General features: G+C 41.0%; 1 protein-coding gene across 6 annotated transcripts in view; it reads left to right on the top strand.

The window, feature by feature from the left end:
- Nucleotides 1-27819, top strand: part of WWP2 (WW domain containing E3 ubiquitin protein ligase 2) — a 138163-nt gene that overhangs the window by 26461 nt on the left and 83883 nt on the right. For all 6 annotated transcript variants that reach the window (XM_070613804.1, XM_070613807.1, XM_070613806.1 and 3 more), the window contains exons 3-4: nucleotides 3992-4139; nucleotides 4480-4601. In XM_070613804.1, coding sequence (XP_070469905.1) covers nucleotides 3992-4139; nucleotides 4480-4601 — 270 coding nt within the window. The remainder of the gene's footprint in view (nucleotides 1-3991; nucleotides 4140-4479; nucleotides 4602-27819) is intronic.

The raw sequence follows: 27819 nt of genomic DNA on the forward strand, positions 1-27819 counted from the left end.
TCCCTTGTGCCTCTCTGTAGAGCAATCCTAGAGTCTCAAGATACGTTTTTTAAATACATCAAGGCCCTTAAACATAAGCCAGCTATTTTGTATGATATTTAACTCAAGAAACATTGAAAAACAGCACAAGAAAGCAAAAAACTGGCTATTTGGAACCTATTGAAAGACAATATTATTCCAATGGTATAATTTTGGCCATATGTGATTTTTGCTTCTAATTATTGACTTTAAAAGTTGACTCCTATGTGAAGATATGACTCCATGTATAAGAAACTGGCATTTATAGTTCATCAAACAGTAAATAAACTTTATACATAAACTTGAGACCTTTATTTTGGCTTCTCTTTTAAGAACAAGAAACATTCAAAATATCACCCCACTGATTAATTATAAATTGCAGAGAAGAAAGTATGTCTTTACAGAGGAGAGACCTGGCAGACCCCATATTAACCAAGGGATGAAATTAGCATCCCCAATAGGAAGACAATCTGTTGTGTACAATAAGAAGCATACAGTGGGGGCCGGCCCAGTGGCACAGCGGTTAAGTGCGCAGATTCTGCTTCAGCGTCCCGGGGTTTGCTGGTTCGAATCCCGGGTGTGGACATGGCACTGCTTGGCAAGCCATGCTGTGGTAGGTGTCCCACATATAAAGTAGAGGAAGATGGGCACAGATGTTAGCTCAGGGCCAGTCTTCCTCAGCAAAAAGAGGAGGATTGGCAGCAGTTAGCTCAGGGCTAATCTTCCTCCAAAAAAAAAAAAAAATCATCATGGGAGAAGAAAGGAGAGCATTCTAGTTTTTAAAAGATTAAGGAGATAACAACCAAATGAAATTTGTTCATTTTGGTTGGATCCTTGATTGAGAGAAAAACAGCTATGGAGATATGTTTGAAACAGTCGGAGAAATTTGAATATGGAATGGATAGCAAATGATAGAGGGAATGACTAAATTCTTTTTGGTATAATAATGGTAGTGCAGTATAATAATGGTGGGAGAATGTCCTTATTCTTAGGAGTTGCATTCTGAAAGTATTTAGGGAAAGTTATGATGTCTATAATTTATTTTCAAATGATTTACCAAAAAAAGGTGTGTGGATCCACACATACACACACGTGTAAACATAGATAGCATATATTTATATCCTGTGCTGTCCAATAGGGTAGCCACCATAGCCACAAAGAAATATTTACATTAAGATTAAAATTAATACAATTTAAAATTCAAATCCTCAGTGGCACTAGCCATGTTTCAAGTACTCAATAGCCATATGTATCTCATGGCAATGCATTGGACAGCATTGGTGTAGAACATTTTCATTATCACAGAAGTTCTCTTGAATAGCACTGATATAAACACACACATAGATAGAAGAAAAGCAAATGTGGCAAAATGCTGTCAATTGGTGAAGAGTATACAATTATTTATTGTTTTGTTCTTTCAACTTTTCTGTAAATTGGAAACCTCAAAGTTAAGACTACTAACTGCAACGTGTGATCCTAGATTAGATCCTGGGCCAGAAGAAAATGTTCTTTTCTCTTTTGCTATAGTGGACATTGATAAGACAATTGGCAAAATTTGAATAAGGTCTGTATATTAGATAATAGTATTAAAGAATGTTAAATTTCCTGATTTTGATAATTATACTATGGTTATGATAGAAAATGCCTTTGTTCTTAGAAATATACACTGAAGTATTTAGGAGTAAAAGGGCACAGTGTCTACAGCTCACTCGCAGAGTTTCAGGAAAAAATGAGTATGTAGATGAGAGAGAGTCGGGGAGAGAGAATAATAAAGCAAATAGAGTAGAAAGTTATTCTTTGGTGACTGCATGAAGGGTTTATAGGAATTCTTTGTATTATTCTTAGAACTTTTCTAAAAACTTTTCTGAACTTATGTCAGAATGAGGAAAGAAAAAAGAAAAAAAGCCTAGGGAAAAAAGCTAGAGGATAAAAAGGAAATATCATGGCAGAGAATGGGCTCAAGTTCAAAGACGGCCTGGGAGCCGGGAGACTTGGTTCCAGGCTTAGCTCTGCCTCTGACCAGCTCCGTGATTTTGGATGTTATTTCATCTGGATCTTAGCTGGCCCAATTATTAAAGAAGGATTTGAACTGGTTGATTTTAAAGAAACTGTCTAGCTCAAAATGATGCACTCTGATTATAACTAGGCTCTATTTTTTTTTTTTTTTTTTTAGTTAAGGGTCTGCATGTAGAGCTACTCTCACACCACCAGGTGGCCTCAGTTAACCTTGGTCTATTTGAAGTTTCATTTTTCTACTCTGGGCCACTTGTCCCAGCACTGCCACCTTTTTTCCTATTACCATCCCTCATTGCTTCTGAATCTTAGCCACAACTATTGTTGTTGTTGTTGTTGTTCTTTGACTTTCTCCCTACTGTTCTTTTGGGCGTGGAGAAGACAGGAGTTGCTAAAAACAATCCGGATGTGGATTTGCCCTTTGCCAAGCTGTGAACCTGTATAGGACTGTCACCTCTCAGAAAGGTCTGAGAGGGAAAGGTTTGCTAACTCTTGACAGAGGGGTGCTCAGGCTCGGACAGTCTTGTCATCACGGGTAAGGAATGCCAGTCATGTGCTCCAATTTGGGGCATAGGATAAAAGACATCTCGATGTGTTTTGTCCTAGCGACCTGAAATTTGCACCATGGCTAATATGTGCTGTAAGCGATGCTTCTCTAGCCCTGGGCATATGCTTGCTTAGCTTGTGCTCTGAGTTCCTAGTTTGCTGGTGCCAAATGAACATCAGAAATGCTGCCACATGAAGGATATGAACAGAAGAGGAAATGCAGGTGGTTAACAAGCACATGGAAAAAATATTCACCCTCACTAGTAATTGAAGAAAAGCATTAGAACAAATAAGCAAAGTCTGGTAATGACATACAGCATGCTGTGGAGGCAGGCTGCCCGGGTGCACATCCTGGCTCGAAGCTCCCTGGCTATGTAGCCTGGGGCAATGACCTAGCTTCCCCAAGCCAGTTTCCTCCTGGGTAGAACGCAGTGATGACGTATTCCTTGCCTCCTGGGTTTGTTGTGAGGATTCAGTTAGATAATTTGTGCATAGCATAGTGTCTGTAATAAGTGCTCACTCAATCTAGCTATTATCTTTGTAGTATTTTTTTTTAACTATGTGATTTGAAAAAAGTGAAAAACATAGTACTCATTGCAATGCAGTGTTTGGTGAAATGGATATATTCCTGTAGCACTGGTGGGTGTCTGTATGGGTTTACCCTTTTGGAACAGATTAAGCAGTTATAAGAAGTTTAAAAAATGTTCATATCCTGGGGCCTGGCCCCCGTGGCCGAGTGGTTAAGTTTGTGTGCCCCACTTCGGCGGCCCGGAGTTTCGCCGGTTCGGATCCTGGGCATGGATCTCGCACCGCTCATCAAGCCACGCTGCGGTGGTGCTCCATGTAGTACAACTAGAGGGACCTACAACTAGAATATACAACTACGTAGGGGCTTTGGGGAAAAGAAGAAGGAAAAAAAGATTGGCAACAGATGTTAGTTCAGGGCCAATTAAAAAAAAAAAGGTTCATATTCTACTTAGAAATACATGTAAATATCTACGTTTGTGGTAATTTTCCCAGAGCAAAAAACTGGAAGCAATCTCCTCGTGAAAGAACAGGTAACTGAATTATGGCATGTCTACACAAGGGGCTTATATTGCAGGCATTTAGAATTGATTAGGCGGGAGAAGAATTTTTGAAGAATTGGGAACATAAAAGATGAGAGTCTGGAAAATCTGGATTTACCAACATCTTAACAATAATTATCCCAGTGTTTTCAGGTTAAGAGTGATTTTTTTTCCTATGCTTCATGTTTTTTTGTATCCTCACATTTTTAAAAAATAAGTTGTTTTTAGATCAGGAAAAACATTTGTATTTTAAAAGAAGTAGCAAAAAGGAGCAAGAACATCTGCCACAGGGGGGCGTCTGGGAACCCTCTGACTCATCCTTGACTTTTTCTTTCTTTCCCGTCCAGTGGTGTCAGCAAAGCCCAAGGTGCATAATCGTCAACCTCGAATTAACTCGTTTGTGGAAGTGGCTGTGGATGGACTCCCCAGTGAGACGAAGAAGACTGGGAAGCGAATTGGGAGCTCCGAGCTTCTCTGGAATGAGATCATCATTTTGTAAGAGAAAGTCCCTTCTCTTTGAGTGCAGCAACATGGGGGAGAGAAGGCGCTCCAAGGGGGCTGTGGGAGATCAGGTTTCCCGCAAAGCCTCTAACTCTTCTGCTTTGGTACCCGAGGCACCTCTCTTCAGGTGTTTCTACATCACTGAGCTCACAGAGCGTTCATTATTAGCTAGATGGTTACAGCGTCAGCCTTGTCGGGGAAAGGGTAGATGTGAGTATCTTCCTGTTTGGGATTTTTCCCCACTCCAAGATGTCAGCAGAATAGCTTGTTTTCTTATAAGTTATAGGAACGACTGATCTGCTTGGATATGATGAATCAAGTGTTTGTTTTCCAGGAACGTTACGGCCCAGAGTCATTTAGATCTGAAGGTCTGGAGCTGCCATACCTTGAGAAATGAACTGCTAGGCACCGCCTCTGTCAACCTCTCCAATGTCCTGAAGAACAATGGGGGCAAAAGTACGTATGATGAAGTGGTAGCTGACGTGGATCGTTTGTAGGGGTGGGGAGAAGAATTTGAAGGCGTGGATTTCTGTTAACCAGCATGGGTAGACCTGGTGATGCCGTTTCCTCCAGGACCGGGGGCTGCAATGACCCTGCCCCTCAGGGATGCCGTCCGTGGAGGTTTAGGAAGGCTGAGAGCTCCTCTCTGCCTCCATTGTGGAATTCAATCCCCTTCGTCCAGGGCTCTGGTGGTGAATGCAGTGATGTGTCTGGTTGATCCTTACTCAGGACGAATACTTTCCCTCTGCCTCTGCCCCTCTTTTCCTGATCCAGCGTGACATGTAGAATCAAACGGTCAGATACCTCCAGCCTGAATCATTACTTTCCTGGTCTGAGCCCTTGAGCGGAACAAAGGAGCTGCGTGTGTGTGTGTGTGTGTGTGTCTCTGTGTCTGTGTGGGATGGTGTTGCAAATAGTGCCCTTTGCTTAGTAGGCGTTCAATAAACATTTACTGGATGTTGGAATGTGATGGAAGCTCTGTCATGAGTATTTAGGGTGCCTCTGCTGCAGGGAAATCTAAATCCTGATGTCTATTTATTGCTGTTTGTGGTCAATGGCATAACCGTGGCTGTGGTATCTGGACCCTCCCTCATAAAGCCTCTATTCAGAGCAGGACCATATGTGGTTAGGGACTGCCACAGAAAGAAAGGCTCCTTTTTCTCTTGATATCTGCTGTCTAGAAAATATTTTCTGTACGTGGATTTAGCTTGAGAGAGATGTAGGGGTGGGAGTGTTGCGTCCCAGGGAGAGTGCTGCATTGGTTCAAGCCTGTCCTTTCAGATGGGTGGTATTGAGAGTCCCCTGGTCTTGTCCTTTCTTCTGGGCACACAGAGATGTGGTGAAGCCACTCTGGTTTTGGGAATTGTTTAAAACCAGGGATGTGCCTCTATTTTAATTCTGCAGGGAACTGCCTCATGCTCTGTCTTCTGAGTCGGTCTTTTTTCCCCAAACTCTAGCCTGCCTTTTATGATCTGATTCTTAAGGAGGATGATATTTATTATGTCATTTGGAAATATCCTCGTGGGCATCCTCACATTAGGATCAGCTGCCAACATCGGTGTCCTTTTTGTTTCTTCTTCATTTGCCCCGTCATTATACTTTGCTTTTGATCATAAAGTTAATCGTAGAAAAATTATAAGTTACAGAAAAGCACACAGATGCACAAAGACACTAAAATTCTCCTGTAAGCACAGCACCTAATGATAATTATTGTTAACATTTTGATATATACCTTTCTTTTTTTTTCTTTTTTGTTTTTGCTGAGGAAGATTCACCCTGAGTTAACATCTGTTGCCAATCTTCCTCTTTTTGTATGTGTGCTGCCACCACAGCATGGCCACTGACAGACGAATGGTGTAGATCTGTGCCTGGGAACCGAACCTGGGCTGCCCAAGCAGAGCACACTGAACTTAACCACTAGGCCACTGGGGCTGGCCCTGATGTATACCGTTCTGAGCTTTTTTTCCTGCGTGCAAATATATATTAATATTGAAGATGTCAATGAAACAATTGAGATCATACACAAACATAGTATTTCGCAACATGCCTTTTTGTCTTTAAAATGTATCAATATTTATTTATAATTGTGATAAAATATATATAACATCAAATTTACCATCTTAAACATTTTTTTTAAGTATTCAAATTGATGGCATTAAATACATTCATGTTGTTGTGCAACCATCACCACCATCCGTCTTCAGAACTTTTTCATCTTCTCAAACTCAAACTCTGCCCCCATTAAACAGCAGCTCCCCACTCCCTCCCTCCTTCCCTCAACCCCTCACCATTCTCTTTTCCATCTCGATGAATCTGACTACTTTAGTGCCTCACGAGGGTGGAATCACACAGTATTAGCCCTTCTATGTCTGGCTTATGTCACTCAGCATGATGTCTTCAAGGCCCATTCATGTCGTAGCATGTATCAGAATCTCCTTTTTAAAGGCTGAGTAACATTCCATTGTATGGATACAGGACCACATTTTGTTTATCCATTCATCAGCCAGCAGCGCTTGGGTTGCTTCTGCTTTTTGCCTGTTGTGAACACAGGGCTACAAATACCCCTTCGAGTCCCTGCTCTCAGCTCTTGTGGATGTACACCCAGAAGGAGAATTGCTGGGTCATATGGTAATTCTGTTTTTAAGTTTTTGAGGAACTGCCACACTGTTTTCCATAGCTGCTGTACCATAAAATATATCAATATAGCTTTAATTATGCTTCCAAAATTCAGTTGTTGATAATTGCTTGGCAGATGGCTATGTGAAAAACTTTTAAGGTTAAACATTTGGGTAGTTTTCAGTATTTCACAGTCTCCAATAATACTACGGTAAGCTTAAGTAAATATCCTTGTATCCTTTGTTGAAATTTACTTAACGATAAATTATTGAATATGCCCTTGCTGAGTTTAAACATTTTTCAAGGTTTTTGACACATATTATCAGATTACCCTCCAGAAAAGTTTGACTCATTTAATGTCCCGTCAACAGTGGCTGAGATTGCTGGTTTCTGTTGCACCTTGGCATTTATTGAATTTACTTCTAAAAAAATATATGTATATATTTGCCCGTTTGATAATTAACATTATGCCAGACTTGCTTCATCTATTTCTTTTTTGGCTGTAGTATTTTAAAGTAAATTACAGGGGCTGGTGCAGTGGCATAGTGGTTAAGTTTGTGCACTCCACTTCGTGGCCCAGGGTTCACCGGTTCGCATCCTGGGCGCAGACCTACACACCACTCATCAAGCCATGCTTTGGCAGTGTCACACATGGAAGATCTAGAAGGGTTTACAACTAGGATATACACCTATGTACTAGGGCTTTGGGGAGGAAAAAGAAAAAAAAAGAAAAAGAAAGTAAATTACAGATGTCTCAACATTTTATCCTAGATTCTTCAGCATGCATCTGGTAAAAAAGGGACATTTTCTTACAGAATTACCATTACCATTAGCACACCTAGCAATAATAACATGAATTCTTTATTATCACTTAATACTCAGTTCATATTCAGTTTCACCATTTGTCTCAGAGGCTTGAACCTGGATTCGGACAGGGTCCACTCATTGCATCTGGTTGTTCTATCTCTAAAGTCCCCCCAGTTCCGCCTCACCTTTTTTTATGCTGTGATTTATTGAAGGAGACTGAATGTTTTTCAAGTGTGTTTATTGCCTAGTTATTGTTCTTTGCTCATTTTTATATTGAAGTGTACATTTTTCTCTTGGTTTTGATAGAGCTTCTTAGATGTTAAGGCTGTTATTCTTTGTCTTATAATTTGTAAATGTTTTTCCAGTTTTTCATTTGCATTTTAATTTTATAGGCTTTTTTTCCTTTTTTCCAAACAGATGTTTTAACTTTTTGTGGGCAAATCTGTCACCCTGTATACTTTCGATCTTTTTCTTTTATACCTTGAAAGGCTTTCCCTATTCTGAGATCAGATAAATAGTCACCTCTGTTTTTTCTTAGTTCATTGTGATTTTATTTTTCACATTTAATTCTTCATCCAAGCAAATTTGTTTTTGTGTACAGGGTGAATAGGGAACTAATTTAATTTTCCTGATTGCTTTAGCACTACTTATTGAATAATCCCTCTATATCCCCAATGATTTAAGTTGCTACCTTCAGGACATATTAAAAACATATGTATACTTCGGCCTGTTGGGGGACTTTCCATTTCATCTGTTGTTTTGTTAACCTTTTAAAATCACTCTCTCTTAGCTTTGTAACATTACAGTATGTTTTAATATCTGACAGTTCAAGTTTCTCTTCCATGCAAAATCTTCCTCCTTCTTTTCTTTGCATATATGACATCAGCATGTGAATTTGGAAATTATTTTGTGAGGTTCTCCTCTCTTCCTACTCTCGTCCCCTCAATCCTTTGAGATTTTATTGGAATCTTGTCATATGTAAAGTTCCTTTATGGGGAATTTCCATACTGATTTTTCCTAACCAGGAACATGGAATGTCTCTAAATTCATTCAAATCATTTTGAAGTTATCTTTAGATAGATTCTTTTAAATTTTAAAATAGTTTTGATATTATTTTCAGTAGACCCTTTTCCTATTATATTTTCTAACTTGGTGTTGTTGGTATATGACTATTAGTTTCTGCATTTTCTTTTATAATCAGTCAGTTGCTGATTCTTTTTATTTTTGGTTTATAACATTATATAAATTTCAAGTGTACATTATTATATTTCGCTTCTGTATAGACCGCATTGTGTTCACCACCAAAGATCTAGTTTCCATCCGCTGAATTCTTAGTATAGGTTTTTCAATAGATTCTTTCAGGTTTTCTTGGTAGATATTTATGTGGTTTCTCAGATCGATAATTTTGCTCATATTAGGAGCTAATTATGCTTCTTTTTCTCGTTAGTTGGTTTGCATACAACTTCCTGTGTTAGTGGTGATGAAGTGGGCATCCTGCCCTGTCTAATAGACAGGCTTCTGGTGATTCTTCTCTAAGTGTAAAGTTGGTTTTTTTTTTTTTTTTTTAAAGATTTTATTTTTTCCTTTTTCTCCCCAAAGCCCCCCGGTACATAGTTGTGTATTCTTCGTTGTGGGTTCCTCTAGTTGTGGCATGTGGGACGCTGCCTCAGCGTGGTCTGACGAGCAGTGCCATGTCCGCGCCCAGGTTTCGAACCGACGAAACACTGGGCCGCCTGCAGTGGAGCGCGCGAACTTAACCACTCGGCCACGGGGCCAGCCCTAAAGTTGGTTTTTAATAACCTGTCTTCTTGGTTTATTAATCATTGTTGTTTTTAAAAAAAATCAGTAAGGAGGTTGAATTTTTATCAAATATATTTTAAGCAACCATCAAATAATTAAATGATTTTTCTTCTTTCAATTTATTATATTTATTTCCTAATAGTAACAATCTTAGAATTTCTAGAATATACCTAATGCTCATGTTAGATTGTTCCTTGAAAATTTTGTTAGAATTCCTTGTAATATTTTATTTGAGGGTTTTCCATCTATATTCATAAGGGACATTTGTCTGTTGTTTTGTACTATTTTTGTCATCTTTGGAATTGAGGCTAAGCTAATTTTATAAAGTAAATCGAAGCACTTTCCAGTTTGGGGAACAGACTCTATAACATGGGAGTTATCTGTTCCCTGAGTGCAGGAAAGAGCTCACCCATAAAACCAACTGGGTCTGGCTGCTTGCTTTGAAATAATTCTTTGGTGACTTTTTTAGTTTTTTCCCCCCATAGTGATTGGTTTGTTCAGCTTTTCTGATTCATCTTGCATCAGTTTTGTTAATTGGTATTTTCTGAGAAAATTGTTTCAGGAGATTTTTCAAATTTTGTAGTATAAAGATTTTAAATAGCATTCTCATTTAAAAAAATGTTTCTAGTCTTTCTCATTTAGAATTTTTGCTATGTATGTTTTTTCTAAAATTTTTTCTTGACTATCATAAATATTTTTATTTTAGCTTTTGATTTTTAATTTATTTTCCACAGGACAACTTCTTGGACTTATTTATCAATTATACCATGTTTTCTAATATTAATTTCCGTTTTTAACTTTATTAACTTTTTTAAACAATTTGTCCTTAGATCTGTTTTATTTATTTATTCATTCAATCAGTCAGTCATTTATAGCTTTTTGAGTTGAAAGCTTAGTGCATTTATTTTCCTTTCTTGTTTAATGATGAAAACATTCTTGCTTGAACTTGCCTTTGATTTTTCTTTCTTTGGGCATTCAGATTTTTTTCTTTCAAAGGAAAGTGCACAAACCTTAAGTGATACAGCTTAATGAATATTTACATATGTCCACATCTGTGTAATCACCACTCCGATCAAGATAGAGAACATTTCCGGGGCCCCAGAAGGTTCCCTGTGTCCTTTCCAGTCAGTATCTCCTTGCCCCACCCTGAGATAAACCACTATTCTGACTTCTTTCACTATTGATTAGTTTTGCCTTTTCTTGAATTTCGTGTCAATGAAATCATATAGTATGTTGTCTTATGCCTGGCCCATCATCATATCTGTGAGATTCATCCATGCTTTTGCATGTAATAATAGATTTGGGGGGGGGTGTGGTATCCTATTATATGAATATACTACAATTCATTTGTTCATTCGGCTGTTGGTGGACATTTGGGATGTTCCCAGTTTTTGGGTATAGTGAGCAAAGTTGCTATGAGCATTCTTATGTGTGTATTTTAGAGGACACATACATGCATTTCTATTGAGTGTGTACATATCTAGGGGCCTTGGTTCATAGGGTGGATGGTTTAGCTGTAGTAGAGGCTGTCAGTTTTTTAGTGTCGAGCCAATTTGCCATGCCGTGCGTTTTGCTGTGTTCTGCTCATTGTTTGTAATTGCTGTTGTGATTTTCTCTGTGAGCCCAGAGTGATCCAGGAGGATGATTTCTGTGTTTGCCAGGGCTTGTGTCATTTTGGCAGTGGCTGCAGCCCCTACTGCTCTTGCTGACACCAGCTGGGTTGAGTAGTGAGGCACATTGGATCTGAATCTGATGGAAAATGTGGATTGTAATAGGGCAGGGGGCTGCTTTTTCTTAGCAAAGCAAATCTTCTAGGATAACAATGGCATAGCTGATATATAGAATATTTCAGTCACGTTTCATAAAGCCTTCTATTTAGAGCAAGGCTGTTTTTGGTGATTACAAATGTGTCGTATAGAGAAGTAGGTAAGAACACGTAGACTCTCGAGTCAGACGACCTGGGTTTGACTCCTGATTCCACCAGCTGTGGGACATTGGACAGTCGCTTAACTTCCCTGTGCTTCTGTTTCCTTATCTGTAAAATATTGTTTTGAGATTAAATGAGCTAAATCAGGAACTGACACAGTAAGACCTGTATAAATACCAATAGTAGTAGTAATGGTAATTCTGTCTCCTCTGCTCGCTTTCTTCCCCAAAATTGGGAGGTTCGAATTCCAGAGATGGACAACAGAGACCCTGTTTCTTGATGTGGGACCTCCTTGCCTAAATGGGAGGCAGATCTGAGGTTGTTCCAAGAGAGAATTCTAAGAGTTGACAAAGGCAAAAGCTCTGGGGGAGTGGAGTGGGAAGGCTGTCGTTAACGGGACGGTTCAGCACCATGGTCTTGGTGCCTGTGCTCCTTGGGGAGCTGCTGGGCTGGAGATGTTTCCAGAGTGGTGTCTAAATAAGAATATGGTTACGAAGGGTAGTGGGCCACAGTTGTTCGGTGACTTTTGTCATTGTAGCCTGCCCTTCCTGAAACCACTTGTCCTGGGAAAGGGCCTGGTGGGTTGTGGTTGCCCTACCTGGCGTTTTTCTGTTCCATGAGACATAATTTGTTCTTTCATTTGCTCCCTTGTTTTCCCCTTGGTCGACCTGGAAGTTGACTGGGAAACTTAGCTGGCTGTTTTTCTGCCTCCCCCTGGCAGACAGATGCAGTGGTGGAGGGTTTTACTCAAGTCCTGCAGTTGCATAATGGTCAGCCTTGGCTGACTTTCTGTGAGGGCATTGACCTGGCTATGGCTGCAAAGAAGACTTGGCCAAATGCAGGTTTGGCTCTTAGGGATAGCTCTTGTCATCTCTGTGTGGAAGCCAGATTTTGAGGTTGGATGTTGACTTTTTTAAAAACCTTTTTATTAGGGGAATTTTCAAACATAATCTCCTTCACCCAACTTCAAAAGTTATCAGTGTATGTTTTGTCCGTACCCACCCACTGGATGATCTTGATTTCTGTGTAAATTGGTAGCAGGTAGGATCCAAGACTCAATTTTCTCTTGCAGTGCTGCAGCCGGCCTCATTAACACTGCAGACCTTGGCATGACCAGATTGTCCTGCTCTCAAGGAGGGAAATGTAGCTTGAAGTGGATTTTGTAAAAGTCTTTATTTTAAAATAATTTCAAATTCAGAAACAAGAATAGGACAAAGAACTCCCCTATACCCTTCACCCAACTGTTAATATTTTGATACACTTGCTTTAACATTGTTTCTGTCTATACATACATGTGTAATAATTTTCTATACATACGTGAATGAAAAGTTTTCTAACTTTCTGTAGAGAAATACAAGAAGAACCTTGTGCTTCTTCATCCTGAAATATTTGTCTTTTTTTTTTTTTTTGAGGAAGATTAGCCCTGAGCTAACTGCTGCCAATCCTCCTCTTTTTTTGCTGAGGAAGACTGGCCCTGAGCTAACATCCATGCCCATCTTCCTCTACTTTATATGTGGGACGCCTACCACAGCATGGCTTGCCAAGCGGTGCCATGTCTGCACCCGGGATCTGAACTAGCAAACCCCGGGCTGCCAAAGCGGAACGTGCACACTTAACCGCTGTGCCACCGGGCCAGCCCCTGTGTCTGTTTTTTAAGAAGAATATTTTCTTACATAACCAGTATACAATTCACCAAATCAAGAAGTTAAAATTTTTTACAGTATTGTTATTTAATTCAGATTTTCCATTTGCTGCAATAATACCCTTAAAGTGAATTTTTCCCCCTGGTCCAAGATCCTATGTAACATTATACATTGCATTTAGTCGTCATGTCTCTCTAAATCAGGGATCAGTTCCAAAGCCTGTTTTTGTCTTACGTGACACTGTCATTATTGAAGAAAACAAGACCAGTCGTTTTTTTTTTTTTTGAGGAAGCTCAGCCCTGAGCTAACATCTGCTGCCTATCCTCCTCTTTTTGCCAACGAATATTGGCCCTGAGCTAACATCCTCCTCTTCCTCTACTTTATATGCCCATCTTCCTCTACTTTATATGTGGGACACCTTCCACAGCATGACTTGACAAACGGTGCGTAGGTCTGCACCTGGAATCTGAACCCTGGGCTGCCAAAGCAGAGCATGTGAACTTAACTGCTACACCACCGGGCAAAGGCCAGTCTTTTTGTAGAATCCCCTCAATTTGGCTTCGTCTGATGTCTCCTCATGATTAGATTCAAGGTATACATTTTTTTGCAGGAACACTCCAGAATTTATGTTGTGCCCTTCTCAGTGTGTCATATCAGGAGGCACATGACTTGGCTTGTTTCATTATTGATGATGTTAACTTTGATCATTTGGTTAAGGTGGTGTCTGCCAGATTTCTCCACTGTAAAATTACTATTTTCTCTGTATAATTAAAAAGTAATTTATGGGGAGATACTTTGAGACTATGTAAATATCTGTTCCTCATCACAACTTCACCTACTACTTTTTGCATTTATTAATGTTCCTTAATGATTTTTGTCTGAATCAGTTATTACTGTGATGGTTGCAAAAAGTTTTTTTCCAATTTTATCATTCCTTCTACATTTATTAGTTGGCATACTACTGCAGGAAAGAGCTTTTCCTTTTCCTTTATATATGCATGTATGTATATATCATCAGTCCCAACTCATGGATTCTTCTTTTGTTCAGTGGATTATCATTTATTACTGCCATTATTTTGATGCTCGAATAATCCCTGGTTTGGCCAGTGGACGCCTCTTCAAGCTTGCTCCTCCAACCTTTTGACATGTCCTCATCATTTATTTTTTTCCAGCCATTATCCAATATAGATAGAATTTACTATATGATAAAGATGGCATTTAAAATCAGTACAGAATGACCATCAGCTAACCCAGTGGTTTTCAAAGTGTGGTTCCCCAGACTAGCAGCAAGGGCATCACCTGGAAACATGTTAGAAATGTAAACTCTGAGGCCCTGTCCCAGACCCGCAGAATGAGAATCTCTGGAGGTGGGCCCAGCAGTCTGTTTTAACAAACCCTCCAGGGATTTCTATGCACACTCAAGTCCGAGAACCACCAAGCTACCACTTGGGAAAAAATGAAATTAGATACCTTCCTTATACCAACACTTGTGATGGTTTTCTTTATTTAGTTTTTAAACATTTACCTCTTTAATCAATCTGGATTGGGGCTGGCCACGTGGCCGAGTGGTTAAGTTCACGCGCTCTGCTTCAGCAGCCCAGGGATTTGCCCGTTCTGATCCTGGGTGCGGACATGGCACCACTCGTCAGGCCATGCTGAGGTGGCGTCCCACGTAGCACAACCAGAGGCACTCACAACTAGAATATACAACTATTTACTGGGGGCTTTGGGGAGAAGAAGAAGAAGGAAAAAAAAAGAAGATTGGCAACAGTTGTTAGCTCAGGTGCCAATTTAAAAAAAAATCTGGATTTTATTTTGGTATGTGATGTAGGATAAGGATGTGGTTGTATTTTTCCTAATGGGTTTTATATATTCTCACTGTTTTCATTGAAGGGAATGTCAACATCAGATTGGACATATCTCTTCTCACTGCTCTTGTGCTTTAAAACTTTCTTGGCTCTTGAGCCTTCATTTTTCCTGACAGATTTTATATCTGTCTGTTCATCTATCTGTGCACATGTACACACACACACCCATGTCACACATACACACAGACATGTAAATATCTATTTCAGTGTCTGTATATTAAACACCATGCGTTCTTACTGAAACCTTCAATTCTAATTGAACCCCAGAGGATTCTTCCTAACCTTCCTCCTTGCCGTGTGAGAACTCTGGCTCTCAACATCGTCCATGCATTCACTCATTTCCTCAGTTCTACAATACATAGAAGAATTGCTGTACCCATACCACTGCGAAAAATAAAGTAGACTTCGAAAAGCCCCCTGCTCATGCTCTCTGTTTTCTATGTATGTCTCTTTTCTTTCCCTGTGTGTCTCCCAAATTAAAAAAAAGAAAAAGAAAGAAAACAAACAACTCTCTGTTTATTTAAAAATCTTATAAGCGGAGGGTTGTTATGGTACTTTACGTTCGAAGAACAGATAGGCCAGTCATGAGGGGTGCACCACCTCCCTCGCGCTTCCATAAGGACGGAGCGTTCTGGTGGGTGGGCTGTACGTCTCAAGGAGGCACGCCTGACAGACAGTGCATGCAATTATTTTAAAGTAAACACAGTGCTGTTTTTCCAGTTTTCAACTGAAAAATAAATAAAACTACGGATCCTTGGAACTTGAGTCAGAGGAAGAAGAGAGAAAATGAAAAAGTTGCTCTACAGTTAAAAACAATTTTAAATTTAAATTTGAAAAATTGTTCATGATTTCTTTCTGAGGAGGAGCTGGGCAAGGAACAAAAGTGAAAGGCAGTATGTGACAGTCTGTAAGCTGATGGGGAGATATTCTTTAGGACATAGCTGCAAACTCCAGTGCCTTGAATAGGCCTGATGGTAGACATGGCCACACCAGTCCTGCAGAGCCAATTATTTTTATGAACCTGTTAAACTACAAGCCCTAGTTATTTCTATCTCGTGGAATGCTTACAGGAAATTTCTGAGAAATTTTGTCTTGCTCCGAAAATTGAAAATATTAGCAATTTTTTTCCTGATTTTTATAAAAGCAATGCCTGCTCCTAAAACTGAAAATATTATTATTTTTATTATTGTTGTTATTTCCATGCTAATTGAAAGAAAGACAAAAACCGTTCTGAGTGCTTAGTATGTATCAGGCATTATTCTGAATTATATACATGCACACACATACACATACACATATACTCTTACTCAGTCCTCCTCTGTCCCCATGAGGTAGATTGTATTGCCAGCCCCTTTGATGAGGAATCAGACAGATGTTATGTAACTTGCCCAAGGCCCCACAGTATGTGGTGGCAGATTTGGGATTTAATCTGGGCCTTTTGGTCCCAGAGCATTGCCTGTAACCTCTGCATCTCCTGCCTTTCCGTGAAGGAGAAGGTTAAAATCACTTGAAATTCTGGTATTCAGAGCTAATCCTGTTAATCTTTTGTTATATATCTGCTAAGCTTTTTTTTTGGTATGTAAATCATATATGTATGTATGTGTATATGTATAACTTTTTTTCCAAAATGGGTACTCATTGTCCATATTGCTTTGCAACTTGTTCTTTTCACCATTTTTTTCCACCTCAATGAAACTAGATCATTTTTAATGGCTGTAATAGCATTTTTTGGGGGTGAATGCACCATAGTTTAACCATTCTTTTATTTATTTATTTATTTAATGTATTTATTTTTAAAGATTTTATTCCTTTTTCTCCCCAAAGCCCCCTGGTACATAGTTGCATATTTTTCGTTGTGGGTCCTTCTAGTTGTGGCATGTTGGATGCTGCCTCAGCATGGCCTGATGAACGGTGCCATGTTTGTACCCCGGATCCAAACCGGTGAAACCCTGGGCTGCCGAAATGTAGTGTGCGAACTTAACCACTTGGCCATGGGGCCAGCCCCATAACCATTCTTTTATTGTTGGCCATTTCTCCTTCTTTGCTATTATAAACAAGACTTGTTAGTAAATTCTTGTAAAGATTATTGTGCTCTTTGGGGAGTAAACTCCTAGGCGTGCAGTTGCTGGGTCAAAAGGTAGGTGTGTTTCAAGGTTGTTGTTGTTGTTTTTATTTTTGTTTTGAGGAAGATCAGCCCTGAGCTAACATCTGCCACCAATCCTCCTCCTTTTGCTGAGGAAGATTGGTCCTGAGCTAACATCCGTGCCCATCTTCCTCTCTTTTATATGTGGGACGCCCGCCACAGCATGGCTTGATGAGCGGCACATAGATCCGTGCCTGGGATTCGAACCGGTGAACCCCAGGCTGCTGAGGTTGAGCACATGATCTTAACTGCTATGCCACTGAGCTGGCCCCTGTTTCAAGGTTTTGACGCCTATGGCCTGGGTCTGCTGCACAGCTGGGATCACTTCACACACTTGCCCTGCGTGGGCCTGTGAACCTGCTCCCCTACCCTCAAGGGCATTGGGCACTGCCAGTCTTTTTAACTCTGCTGGTTTGTTAGGTGGAAATCGATTTCTGTTATTTTAGTTTGCATCTCTTATCATTTCTCCTCTCCCTTTTCTTCTTGAGAAGCTATGCCCTCATGCCCTGCTGTAAGTGCTTGTACCAAAGTTGCCTGTCACCTTCATGTTGCTAAACCCAGTGGTCAATTCTCAGCCAATACTCAGTTCCCTTACAGATTGCCTAATGGACAATCCCTCCTCCTTGATGTACTTTTTTCACTTGGTTTTCAGGACACCATACCCAACTGGCTTTCTGTCTGTCTGCTGATCACTCTTCTTCAGTCTCTTTTGCTGGTTTCCTCCTTGCCAATCTGAAAACACTGGGAGACCCCGAGTTGGCTTGGTCCTGCATCCACTTGTCAATTTACACCCCTTCTTTTTGTGATCTTTAACCTCAATGGCTTTAAATTTGGTCTGTACGCCTATGACGCCCAGCCTGGGCCTCTCCCCTGGCAACCCAAGGCAGTATTTCCAGATGTATTGTTAACATCCTCGAATTAACATGTTAAAAGCTGAACTCCTGCTTTCCCATGGCTTCCTCCATTTCAGGCAGTGGTGATTCTCTATTACTCAGACTAAAAACCTTGGTGTCCTCCTTGACGTTACTCTTCCTGTTACAACCCACATCCAGTCCGTCAGCATGTCCTGTCTGCATTACCTTCAAGATGCATCAGAGGATCTGACCGTGGCTCACCATGACTGCTGCCATCACCTGGGTTCAACTCACTGTCACTTCTCAGCTGTTAGGAGGCAGAGGTCCCCCACTGGTCTCCCTGCATCTGCCTGTGTCTCCCTATAGTGCATTTTTGAACCCAGCAGCCAGAATAATACCAACCATAAATCAGACCCTCCAGTGGTTGCCCATCACACTGAGAGTAAAAACCAAAGTCCTTCCCTAACTGCCTAAAAGGCCCTCCCTGGTCTTCCTGTCACCTCTCTGTTACCTCATCTTAACCATTCTCCCCTCACCAAACCCCCTTCTGGCCCACAGGCCTCCTTCTGTTCCTCTAGCCTACTGTTGCTCTTGCCTCAGGGCCTTTGGGCTGGCCTTACCTTCTTACTGAAGTAATCTTCCTCATGTGTCCTCATGGCTTGCTTTCTCACCCCCTTCCAGTCTACTCAGATGTCACCTCAGTGAGGTCTTCCCTGACCATGCTGTTTTTTCAAAACGTGTACAATTCCATGATGTAAAAGAAAATTTACCAAGTTGTGCAATGTCCCCATGAACTTTCCCATCATCCCAGTAAGATCCCTCCTGCCCATTTACTGTTAATTCCCATCCCCACCCCTGGCCTCTGGCAACTACTAGTCTGCTCGTTGTCTCTGTAGATTTGCCTTTTCTGGACATTTCATATAAATGGAGTCAGACAGCATGTTACCTTGACCAGAGACTATCTTAATTGTAACACCTCCCTACTCAATAATCCCTATTTCCTTTTCTTTATTTTCTTTTTAGCAGTATCCCCATATAATACTATGTATTTTATTTATTTATCTCACTTATTGTCCTCTACAAGTAGAATGTAAGCTCCGTGGGGACAAGCATTGTTTGATTTTTGTTTACTTGTGTGCATGCCTCCACCCCATGCCTAGAATACAGAGAAGATGCTAATATATACATATATAATATAAAATATATTTTACATATGAAATAAATAATATATATAGTGCATATATACATATATTTAATTAGATTAGTGAGGATGAAGGTCTTTTCTTGTGACATAGGTTTTTGTGGCCAGTGTCATGGCTCGCCTCTGAGGCAGGGGTAGCGCCAGGGTGGTGCTGGGTGCCCACTCTGGGGACGCATTGGGCTGAATCCGTCGCCAGCCTCCAAATGCAAGCCTTTGTTTCATTTTGCCTCATCCGGTTGCAGTTACATCAGTGACTACTGTTTTCTTGATTGGCACAAGATGCCAGGCGTTGGGATTAAAAACCATCTTTAATAGTCTCTGAAAAGCTCTCTGTGTGTTGCTTTCCATCATCCTGCACCTCAGGCAGATATGGCCAAGCCAGAACCTCAAGGAATTCCCAAAGAAGCCAAAAGCAACCCCCTCCCCTGACCCCACGTCCCCAGCTTCTCAGAGTTACAGCCGGACCCAGTTCGTGGCTACAGTGTCAGTGGAGAGCTGTTTAAAAGAAAAGGTCCTTTTAGCCAGGAGTCGTCTCAAAAGCAAACACACAGGCCCCTGCAACGAATGTTAAAACAGACCTGCTCTCTGTGTCACCAGCTGAGAAGCTGCCTTTGTGTAACCTCACTTGAAGAAAGAAGAAAAGCTTTCTGTCAGGAATCCCTGCCCCTGTACGTGGCTGCCTCCGCGTAGCCTGTGGTTTACCGCCGCCTCTAGAGTGTTCTGTACGCGTATCAGCTTTGGAAGTCAGTCAACCTCGTGGGATTGTGGACTTGAGCAAAGAGTGATTCCACCCCTCAAAACCTGAGTGCCGACGCGGCTATTCCCCTTTTTCTAGAGGTATATTGTGACCTTTTTCATATTAGTCCATAGTAAGTGGTCAAGACATTTTTTCCAGCTTTTCCTTTTTTCCTTTTTAGACAAAATAATTTCTCTATGTTAGATCAGGGTTTTGTGTGAGAGGAAATTTCCTTCTTCTCCATGGGACATTTTCTTAGGATTGTGAGACCTGCCTGGAGCAGGGGAAGGATATGAAGTTTATTTACCAGCGTTCACAGAATAAATGCCTTTGAGCACCGGCTAGATGCTAGAGATGCAGCAGTGGACAAGGCAGACAGCATCACTGTCCTCCTGGAATTTAGGATCTAGAGAGGAAAACAGACAGATGGTAAACAAACTGTAAACTATTCCGCTTGTGATGGGTGGTGGAGGAAAGTGCAGGATGCTTTGGGAGTCTATCACTGAGGACTTAGCCTAGGCTGGGGTCGGGGGATGTCAGGACAGGAGGACTCCAGAAGGAAGAGAAGGGATTGCCCAGGCTGGCAGGAGAAAAGCATTCCAGACTGAGAGGATAGCATATGGGAAGCTTTGAGGCAGGAGCGAGCTTGGTGCAGTCAAGTTACACAGAGAAGGGCCCTGGGGCCAGCCAAGCCTGGTGCGTGAGAGAGCTGCTCGAGATGATGACCAAACATGGCAGGGAGGAGGCGCTGGAGCAGCACTGTCCAACGGAAATATGATGTGAGCCACATATGTTATTTAAAATTTTCTAGTAGCCACGTTAAAAAAAGGAAAAACAAAAACAGGTGACATTAATTTTGGTGTATTTTATTTAGTCCAATATATTGAAAATGTCATTATTTTATATGTAACCAATGTAAAGAAAACTATTAATGGGAGATTTTTACTTTTTTTTTTTTTTGTATCATGTCTTTGAAACCCAGTGTGTGGTTTACCCTCACAGCACCTCTCAGTCTGGACCATCCACGTTTCTAGTTCTCAGTGGTCATATGTTGGACAGTGCAGGTCTAGAGGTTAAGTTACTAAAGGAAGACTTGGAAAACTTCTAAATTGAGTTGGTAGTGTAGGACTGTACTGTTTGTACAGTTCTAGAAACTTCTTCCATTCCTCTTAAGCCTGTCCCGCAGTGGCGTCATGCCATCTCCTGGAGGACACATGCTGTTTCTAATCAGCTGCGTAGCATTCAGCTTCTGAACCGACAGCTGTTATAGGCATGAAATGGTGGCCTTGCACTGAGCCCAGATCGGTGACAGGAAAATGAGACCGTTGCCTGGATATGAGCTGTTTGCTGCCTCTTGCCAAAAAAAACCCTGAAACATTTCATCTGATGTTTGGGCCTCTGCTTTGCTCCAGTTATTTGAAAGAGGCTCCCGCCCGATTGTCCATTCCAAGCTCCCAGGTTCTCCCAGGGGAGACGCTGCTGCGGCTGCTGGAATAGTATTAAGATCAAGCCTCATTTATCTCATGTGACTGCTTTATTTTCCCTTTTCCTTTGGTCTTCTAGGATTCTAGGAGTATTTTTCTTAGAGTAAGAGACTTATTCTTGTAGGAGAGTGGTATGTCGGGAGGGAAAGCGATCCTAGACCAGAGTAAGAATGCCACAGTCACACGAATGGCACAGTTAGTGCCATTGTAGGGACAGAGCGGGGATTTGCACCTCAGTGGCAGGCCTGGCCTGGAGGATGCTGTTATTATGTACAGGACAGCAAGGCTCACGTTTCTCAGAATATTGCTGTCTGTGTCTTCCCTCCCTCACTCTCTCAATTAATTAATTAATTTTTATTTACACATATATTACACAAATTCATTCTCTTGGAGAGGGGGGACGTTGCAGTAAAGACTGAATTCACCTTGAACATGCCCCTTCTTCCATCCTAAAACCCTAAATTCCTCAATGGATAGATTGCTTCTGTATGTATTTTTAAAGATTTGGAGAATGCATTAAGTGAAAAATCAAAGAGGACACCTTTTGGGTCTAGGATGAAGTCAGTTTTGCAGTTTATATATGTGTATTTGTGCTAGTGTTTGCAGGTACAGCGACTTCATACAGAGTTGACAGCAGTGAGTTATATCATGGGGAAGGAATTTGGAATGTGTGTGTTTATGGGGTAGGTGTCGTATTTTGCCTTTCTGTATTTGAATTTTTTGTAATAAGCATGTTTCTGTAATTTTTTATTTCTTAATATTATTTATTGTGAAGACAGTATATAGCAAAAATGGGAAAACAACTTTAAACTTTTAATTATGGAAAGTTTCAAACATAAATAAAAGTAGAGAGAATAGTATAATGAACCATCCTGTACACATTACCCATTTCATTTTATTTTTTCTATTTTTTTATTAAATTTTTTTTTTTTTTTTTTTTTTTTTTTGGTGAGGAAGATTCGCCGTGAGCTAACATCTATTTCCAATCTTCCTCTTTTTGTATATGAGCTGCCACTACAACATGGCCACTGACAGATGAGTGGTGTAGGTCCATGCCCAGGAACCAAACCCAGGCCACTGAAGCAGAGCACACCGAACTTAACCACTAAGCTACCGGGGCTGGCCCTCCATTACCCATTTTAACAGTGATCAGTACTTGTCCAGTTGTCTTTCATCTGTGGCCCCCACTTTTTTGGGGAGTATTTGAAAGCAAATCTTAGACATCATGTCATTTCATTGTAGACACTTCCATATGCATGTCTAACTGATGTGGAAATTAAGGAAATAATGTGTCCACTATGCAGATAGTGGAAATTAAAAAAATCAAACCTGTAGTTCATAATCTTACTCTTCAAACACAGCTTATTATTTTTCTGTGGTTCATTTATTTCTTTGCCTCTTTACATACTTATTTTTATAGGGTTTTAAAATAATAGAGTGCATTCTATAACTTCATGTTCTTTTTTTTTAACTTAACATTTTAGTATGAATGATTTTCTATGTCCTTATACACTCTTCATAATCATTAATCCAAATCTTGATTGTGGCATAATATTTCACTCATCTGAAATTGTAATTTTTAAAAAGCCATTTTTTTAAAAGGGGGAATTTTTTTTTATTGTGAAATGATTACCACAGTAAGTTTAATTAACATCCATCCTCTCAAATAGATACAAAAAGAAAAAAGTGTTTTTTCCCTTGTGATGAGAACTTTTAGGATTTACTCTCTTAGCAACTTTCAAATAGACCCTACAGCATTGTTAACTAGAGTCACCGTGGTGCACGTTACATCCCCAGTCCTTATTTATCTATAACTGGAAGTTTGTGTTTTTTGACTGCCTTCATCTAATTCCTCCACATTGCTGATTTTTTAAAAGCAGGATCTTAACCACAAAATTTCTCTTCTAGCTGGGCTCCTATGTTTTGCTATTCAAAGACCATTGAAAAGGAGGTTTGTTCATTGAAAGTGTGTCTCTACCGTGTTTATAAACATGGCTTTGATCCTGTGCGACAGGGAGAGGTGGTGTGGGGCTGAGGTTCCCTGAGGGCACAGAGAATGGAGGAGCTGTTAAAGTGGGCCTGATTCCTCTAGGAATTGGGGGACCAGGACTTTCTCTCCTGGGGGGGAAGAGGAGCTCTCATGACGAGGCAGCAGCAACTCATGTGAACTCACAGTTTGCTCTAAAGACTTACCTTTCCCGGATCTGTATTTATTTCCCCCAGATCACTTAAAAATTTTAAAAATATGCTACAGCTTGACAAACAGTGAGATTTACCAAGACAACTGAGGCCTTGTGTTAAAGCGGCCCTTAGTTGGTTCAAAAGAGATTCTTTGTCTATGATGTACCTCATTAGATGGATGACTGTGATGAATAGCCAATTTTGAAGTGTGCATGCATGTGCGCTTTTTTTTTCTTTAAGTAAAAAAATGTGTGTGTAGCTGCATGGGCTTTGGCTACAGAATACTGGGACCCTGAATCAAGAGAAATAAGCATGATTGTAATTGACAAATCTGTCAGGTACAGAAAGGAGGATGCGTGTGCCTAAGCCCCCCTCCTGCTTCCCTTTGGTAGGAGGGCAGCTGTCCCTCCTTCTCTTATGTAAGGGCAGACTCTCCATCCTTGCTTCGGAGCCCGGCTTTTCCTGCCTTCTCAGGAATCCTTCCTGATTTTTCTCCTGCCTCTTGGACTGTTCTTCTCTGTCTTCTTTGCAAGGTCATCTGCATCTGACTATTAACTGTGAGTTTCCTGCCATTCCATCCTCTTCTTCTGTGGTCACATTCCAGTCCATACCTCTTCTTTATGCATAACCACCATGTGCTGGTGACCCACAGATTTGAATCTCCATCCTAGACTTCTCCTCTGAGCTCTATACCACATACCTAACTATGGTCTTGCCATCTCAGAAGTGCTGCCAAATCGACATGTCCAAATCTGAACTCATCACCTCTTCCTCAGACTTGGTCTTCTTCCAGTGTTCCATATTTCAATGTATAGATCCTTCATTTGCCCAGGTAAGTAAGTTAGAAACCCAGGAGTCATCTTTGATTCCAACACCTCTCTTTTTTTTTTTTTTTTTTTTTTGAGGAAGATTAGCCTTGAGTTAACATCTGCTTCCAATCCTCCTCTTTTTGCTGAGGAAGGCTGGCCCTGAGCTAACATCCGTGCCCATCTTCCTCTACTTTATACATGGGACGCCTATCACAGCATGGCTTGTCAAGTGGTGCCATGTCCGCACCCAGGATCCGAACCGATGAACCCCAGGCTGCCGAAGCGGAACATGGGCACTTAACTGCTGCACCACCGGGCCGACCCCCCAACGCCTGTCTTGCTCACCCCTTTTGCTAATCTATTTTCAGATTCTCTTGGTTTTTACCTTTACAAGTCTGCCTACTTCGTTCATCTCCACGTCTACTCCCCTGGTCCTTTCCTGTGGCCTCCCGTCTGCTCTGCCTGTATCTACCCTTACTTCCTTCCAGTCAGTTTTCCCTACTGCAGACAGAATGATTTTTGAAATCATAAAGCTGATCTTGTCACACCTTGATTAAAAACCTTTAAGTATCATGCTGCTACTCTTAGGATAGAGAAAAACTCTGCAACATGGTGGACCCACAAGGCATTATCTGCAATGTCTGGCCACTACCTACTCCTACACCATTTCCTACTCCATTTGGATCACATCTCGTTTCAGCCCTGTTATTCAGTTTCCTGAATGCATGCAGCTAATTGTGCCATAGGGCCTTTGCACATGGCATTTCCTCTGCCTGGAATGGTCATCCTCCCCACTCTACTCTACCCCCCAACCTGCTAGCTATCTGCCTGAAACTTCAGATCACAGTTGAGTTGTCAGTTCCTCAGGAAACTTTTCCTGATTTCCTGACCAGGCCAAATATCCAACGTTCATGGGACCATAGATCTCTTACATGAAATCTGTTTCACAGTTGCAACTTTGCATTTCTTTGTGAGATTTTTTAATTGCTTCTGTTTCTCCCACTTACTGATGAGGTTCCTGAAAGCAGAAACTATGTCTGTTTTCATTCTTCAATATAATTCAGCTTCTAGCACAGTTTCAGGCAGATGGTGGGTGCCCAGAAAATGCTTCTTGAATGAATGAACCAGAAAGAAAAAGAAAAGTTTATTAACTGCCTTTGTAAAATGAAGCTATTTTCATTTTTAGAGGAGTTAATACAATTCCCAGTAGACTAGAACTTTAATTTAGAGATGATTAAGGCTGGACCCCCAGCAGCCGTACACACAGAAGAGGTTTCAAGGCCAAGGTAGACTGTTCCTTCCACCCTGTGTTCTGGGAAGACCCTGCCAAGGTGTGAGTGGTGGGGGCCAAGAGGACGTGGGGTGAAGCAGAGTCAACACTGGTATCCCCAAGAATGCCAGTGTTTACAACCAGATGCTAGCTTGGTAGAAAAGACTTTCTCTTGTTAGACTCTGGCTAAGATTGGAAGCCAAGGAGACATTGTAACAGTAAATCCTGGAAGCCTCTGGCTTCCTTTACTGTGAAGGGAAGGTGAAAGAGCGTTCTCTTTAAGCCTGGGGTAGACTCCAGCCTGTGTGTGTCTGAATTACGGGGAACCAGGGAGTGGAACAGGGACTGTTTACTCTCTGCCCTTCTGGAATTTCCTCCGGTTCCGTTCCTCTGTGCACCAGTGTTTCACAGCTGTGTGTAGAATGAACACTGACCTGTTAATGAATGCCCTGCTTATTTTCACTTTCTTTTGATGGGCCTATGGGATTGAGGGCAGAGGGAGGCAAGAAGAAGGAGGTCTGTTTGTTCCATTAGTGCCTCTGTTAAGGCCAAATCAGTCAGATCTTCATCGGGCTTCTTTGACTCTTGACACAAGAGTACTTGGTCTCCCTTATAAGTATCCTACTTTTGTGCCCTGTTTGATTTTTCTCAAATTTCCAGGTAAATCCTTACATTTGTAGTCTGAGTTAGGAAACAAAAGAAAAAAAAGTTTTTTCTTTTTAAAATACGTAAGTGTGAAGACCAGCCTGGTGGCTCAGTGGTTAAGTGCGCACGTTCCGCTTTGGCGGCCCAGGGTTCGCTGGTTCGGATCCCGGGTGCAGACATGGCACCACTTGGCAAGCCATGCTGTGGTAGGCATCCCACATATAAAGTAGAGGAAGATGGGCACGGATGTTAGCTCAGGGCCAGTCTCCCTCAGCAAGAAGAGGAGGATTGGCAGCAGATGTTAGCTCAATGCTAATCATCCTCAAAAAAAAAAAGTAAATGTGTACATGCACGTACATCTTGGTGGTGTGGGAGCAGGGAGGGACAGTGGCGATCAAGGATTCTAAACTAGAAAGTTCTTTCATATACTACAGTGAAACTGTCCAGGCAGGACTTCTGGGTTTCATAACTGAAGTGCATTATAGTGGCACAGTTTGGCAGTTCTCGTTTATGTAGTTTCTTCTTTTCCTGGAATAAGGAAGGCAACTTCCATGCGCTATTTATCTATACTGATTAGTACCATATGCAAAAAGCATATTCAAAAGGCAGAGTCAAGAAAGGGAAAAAGGAACTCTTAGAAAAATATTACTCATCCTTGTTGCACATAACAACTCTTCCCAATAGGAAATTATTAACCTGAAGCTACTTGCAAATCTGAGGCTTTGAAGTAAGGAAAAATAAGAGGAGGGGTTATTCCCTGAGCAGCTTGATTGGGTATTTCTACCTTTTTGTATTTCAAACTGTATGTGTAATGTTGAATTCTTATAAGTTTTTTAGTTTATAGTCACTGTTTGTGCCTTAGGTATGCTGGCTTGAAAAGAAAGACTATTATAGAAAATGTCAAGCTCACAAAAAGATAGAAAGAATAGTCCATGAATCCCTGTGTGCCCATCACCCAGCTCCACAGCTATCTAAGAATGGCCATTTCTGTTTCATCTTAACTTCCCACCTGACCCTCCACTGGATTATTTTTATATAAATCTCAGTTGTATTTTTTCTTTCTTTTTTTTTTCTGAGGAAGACTGGCCCTGTGCTAACATCTGTGTTCATCTTCCTCTACTTTATATGTGAGACTCCTACCACAGCATGGCTTGTCAAGCGGTGCTGTGTCCGCACCCGGGATCCGAACCGGTGAACCCCGAGCCGCCGAAGTGGAACGTGTGCACTTAACCGCTACGCCACCGGGCTGGCAATCTCAGTTGTATTTCATCTACAGATATTTCAGTTTGTGTCTCCAAAAGATAAAGCCTTTTAAAAACCATAATCATAACACCAATTTCATACCTAAAAAACTAAATGGTAATTATTTAATATCATCAGATATCCAGTCGGGTTTTATATTTCCCCAGTTGTCTTATAAAGTTTTTCTTTTTCCTACCATTGGTTTGTTTCCATGAGGATCCAAACAGATTGATATGTCTCCTAAGTCTCTTTTAACCCATAGGTTCTCCTTCCACTTTTTACGCCTTACAATTTGTTGTCGGAGAAACTGGACGTTTTGTCCCATAGTTTCCCATGTTTTGGGTTTTGCTGTTTGTGTCCCTGCAGTGTGGTTTAACATGTTCCTCTGTCCCTCTGTTTCCTGTCAACTCATGGGTGGGTCTGATCTGATCTGGGTTCTGTTTTTTCC

The sequence above is a fragment of the Equus przewalskii genome, chromosome 3 (assembly GCF_037783145.1).
Source record: "Equus przewalskii isolate Varuska chromosome 3, EquPr2, whole genome shotgun sequence".
NCBI lineage: Eukaryota > Metazoa > Chordata > Mammalia > Perissodactyla > Equidae > Equus > Equus przewalskii.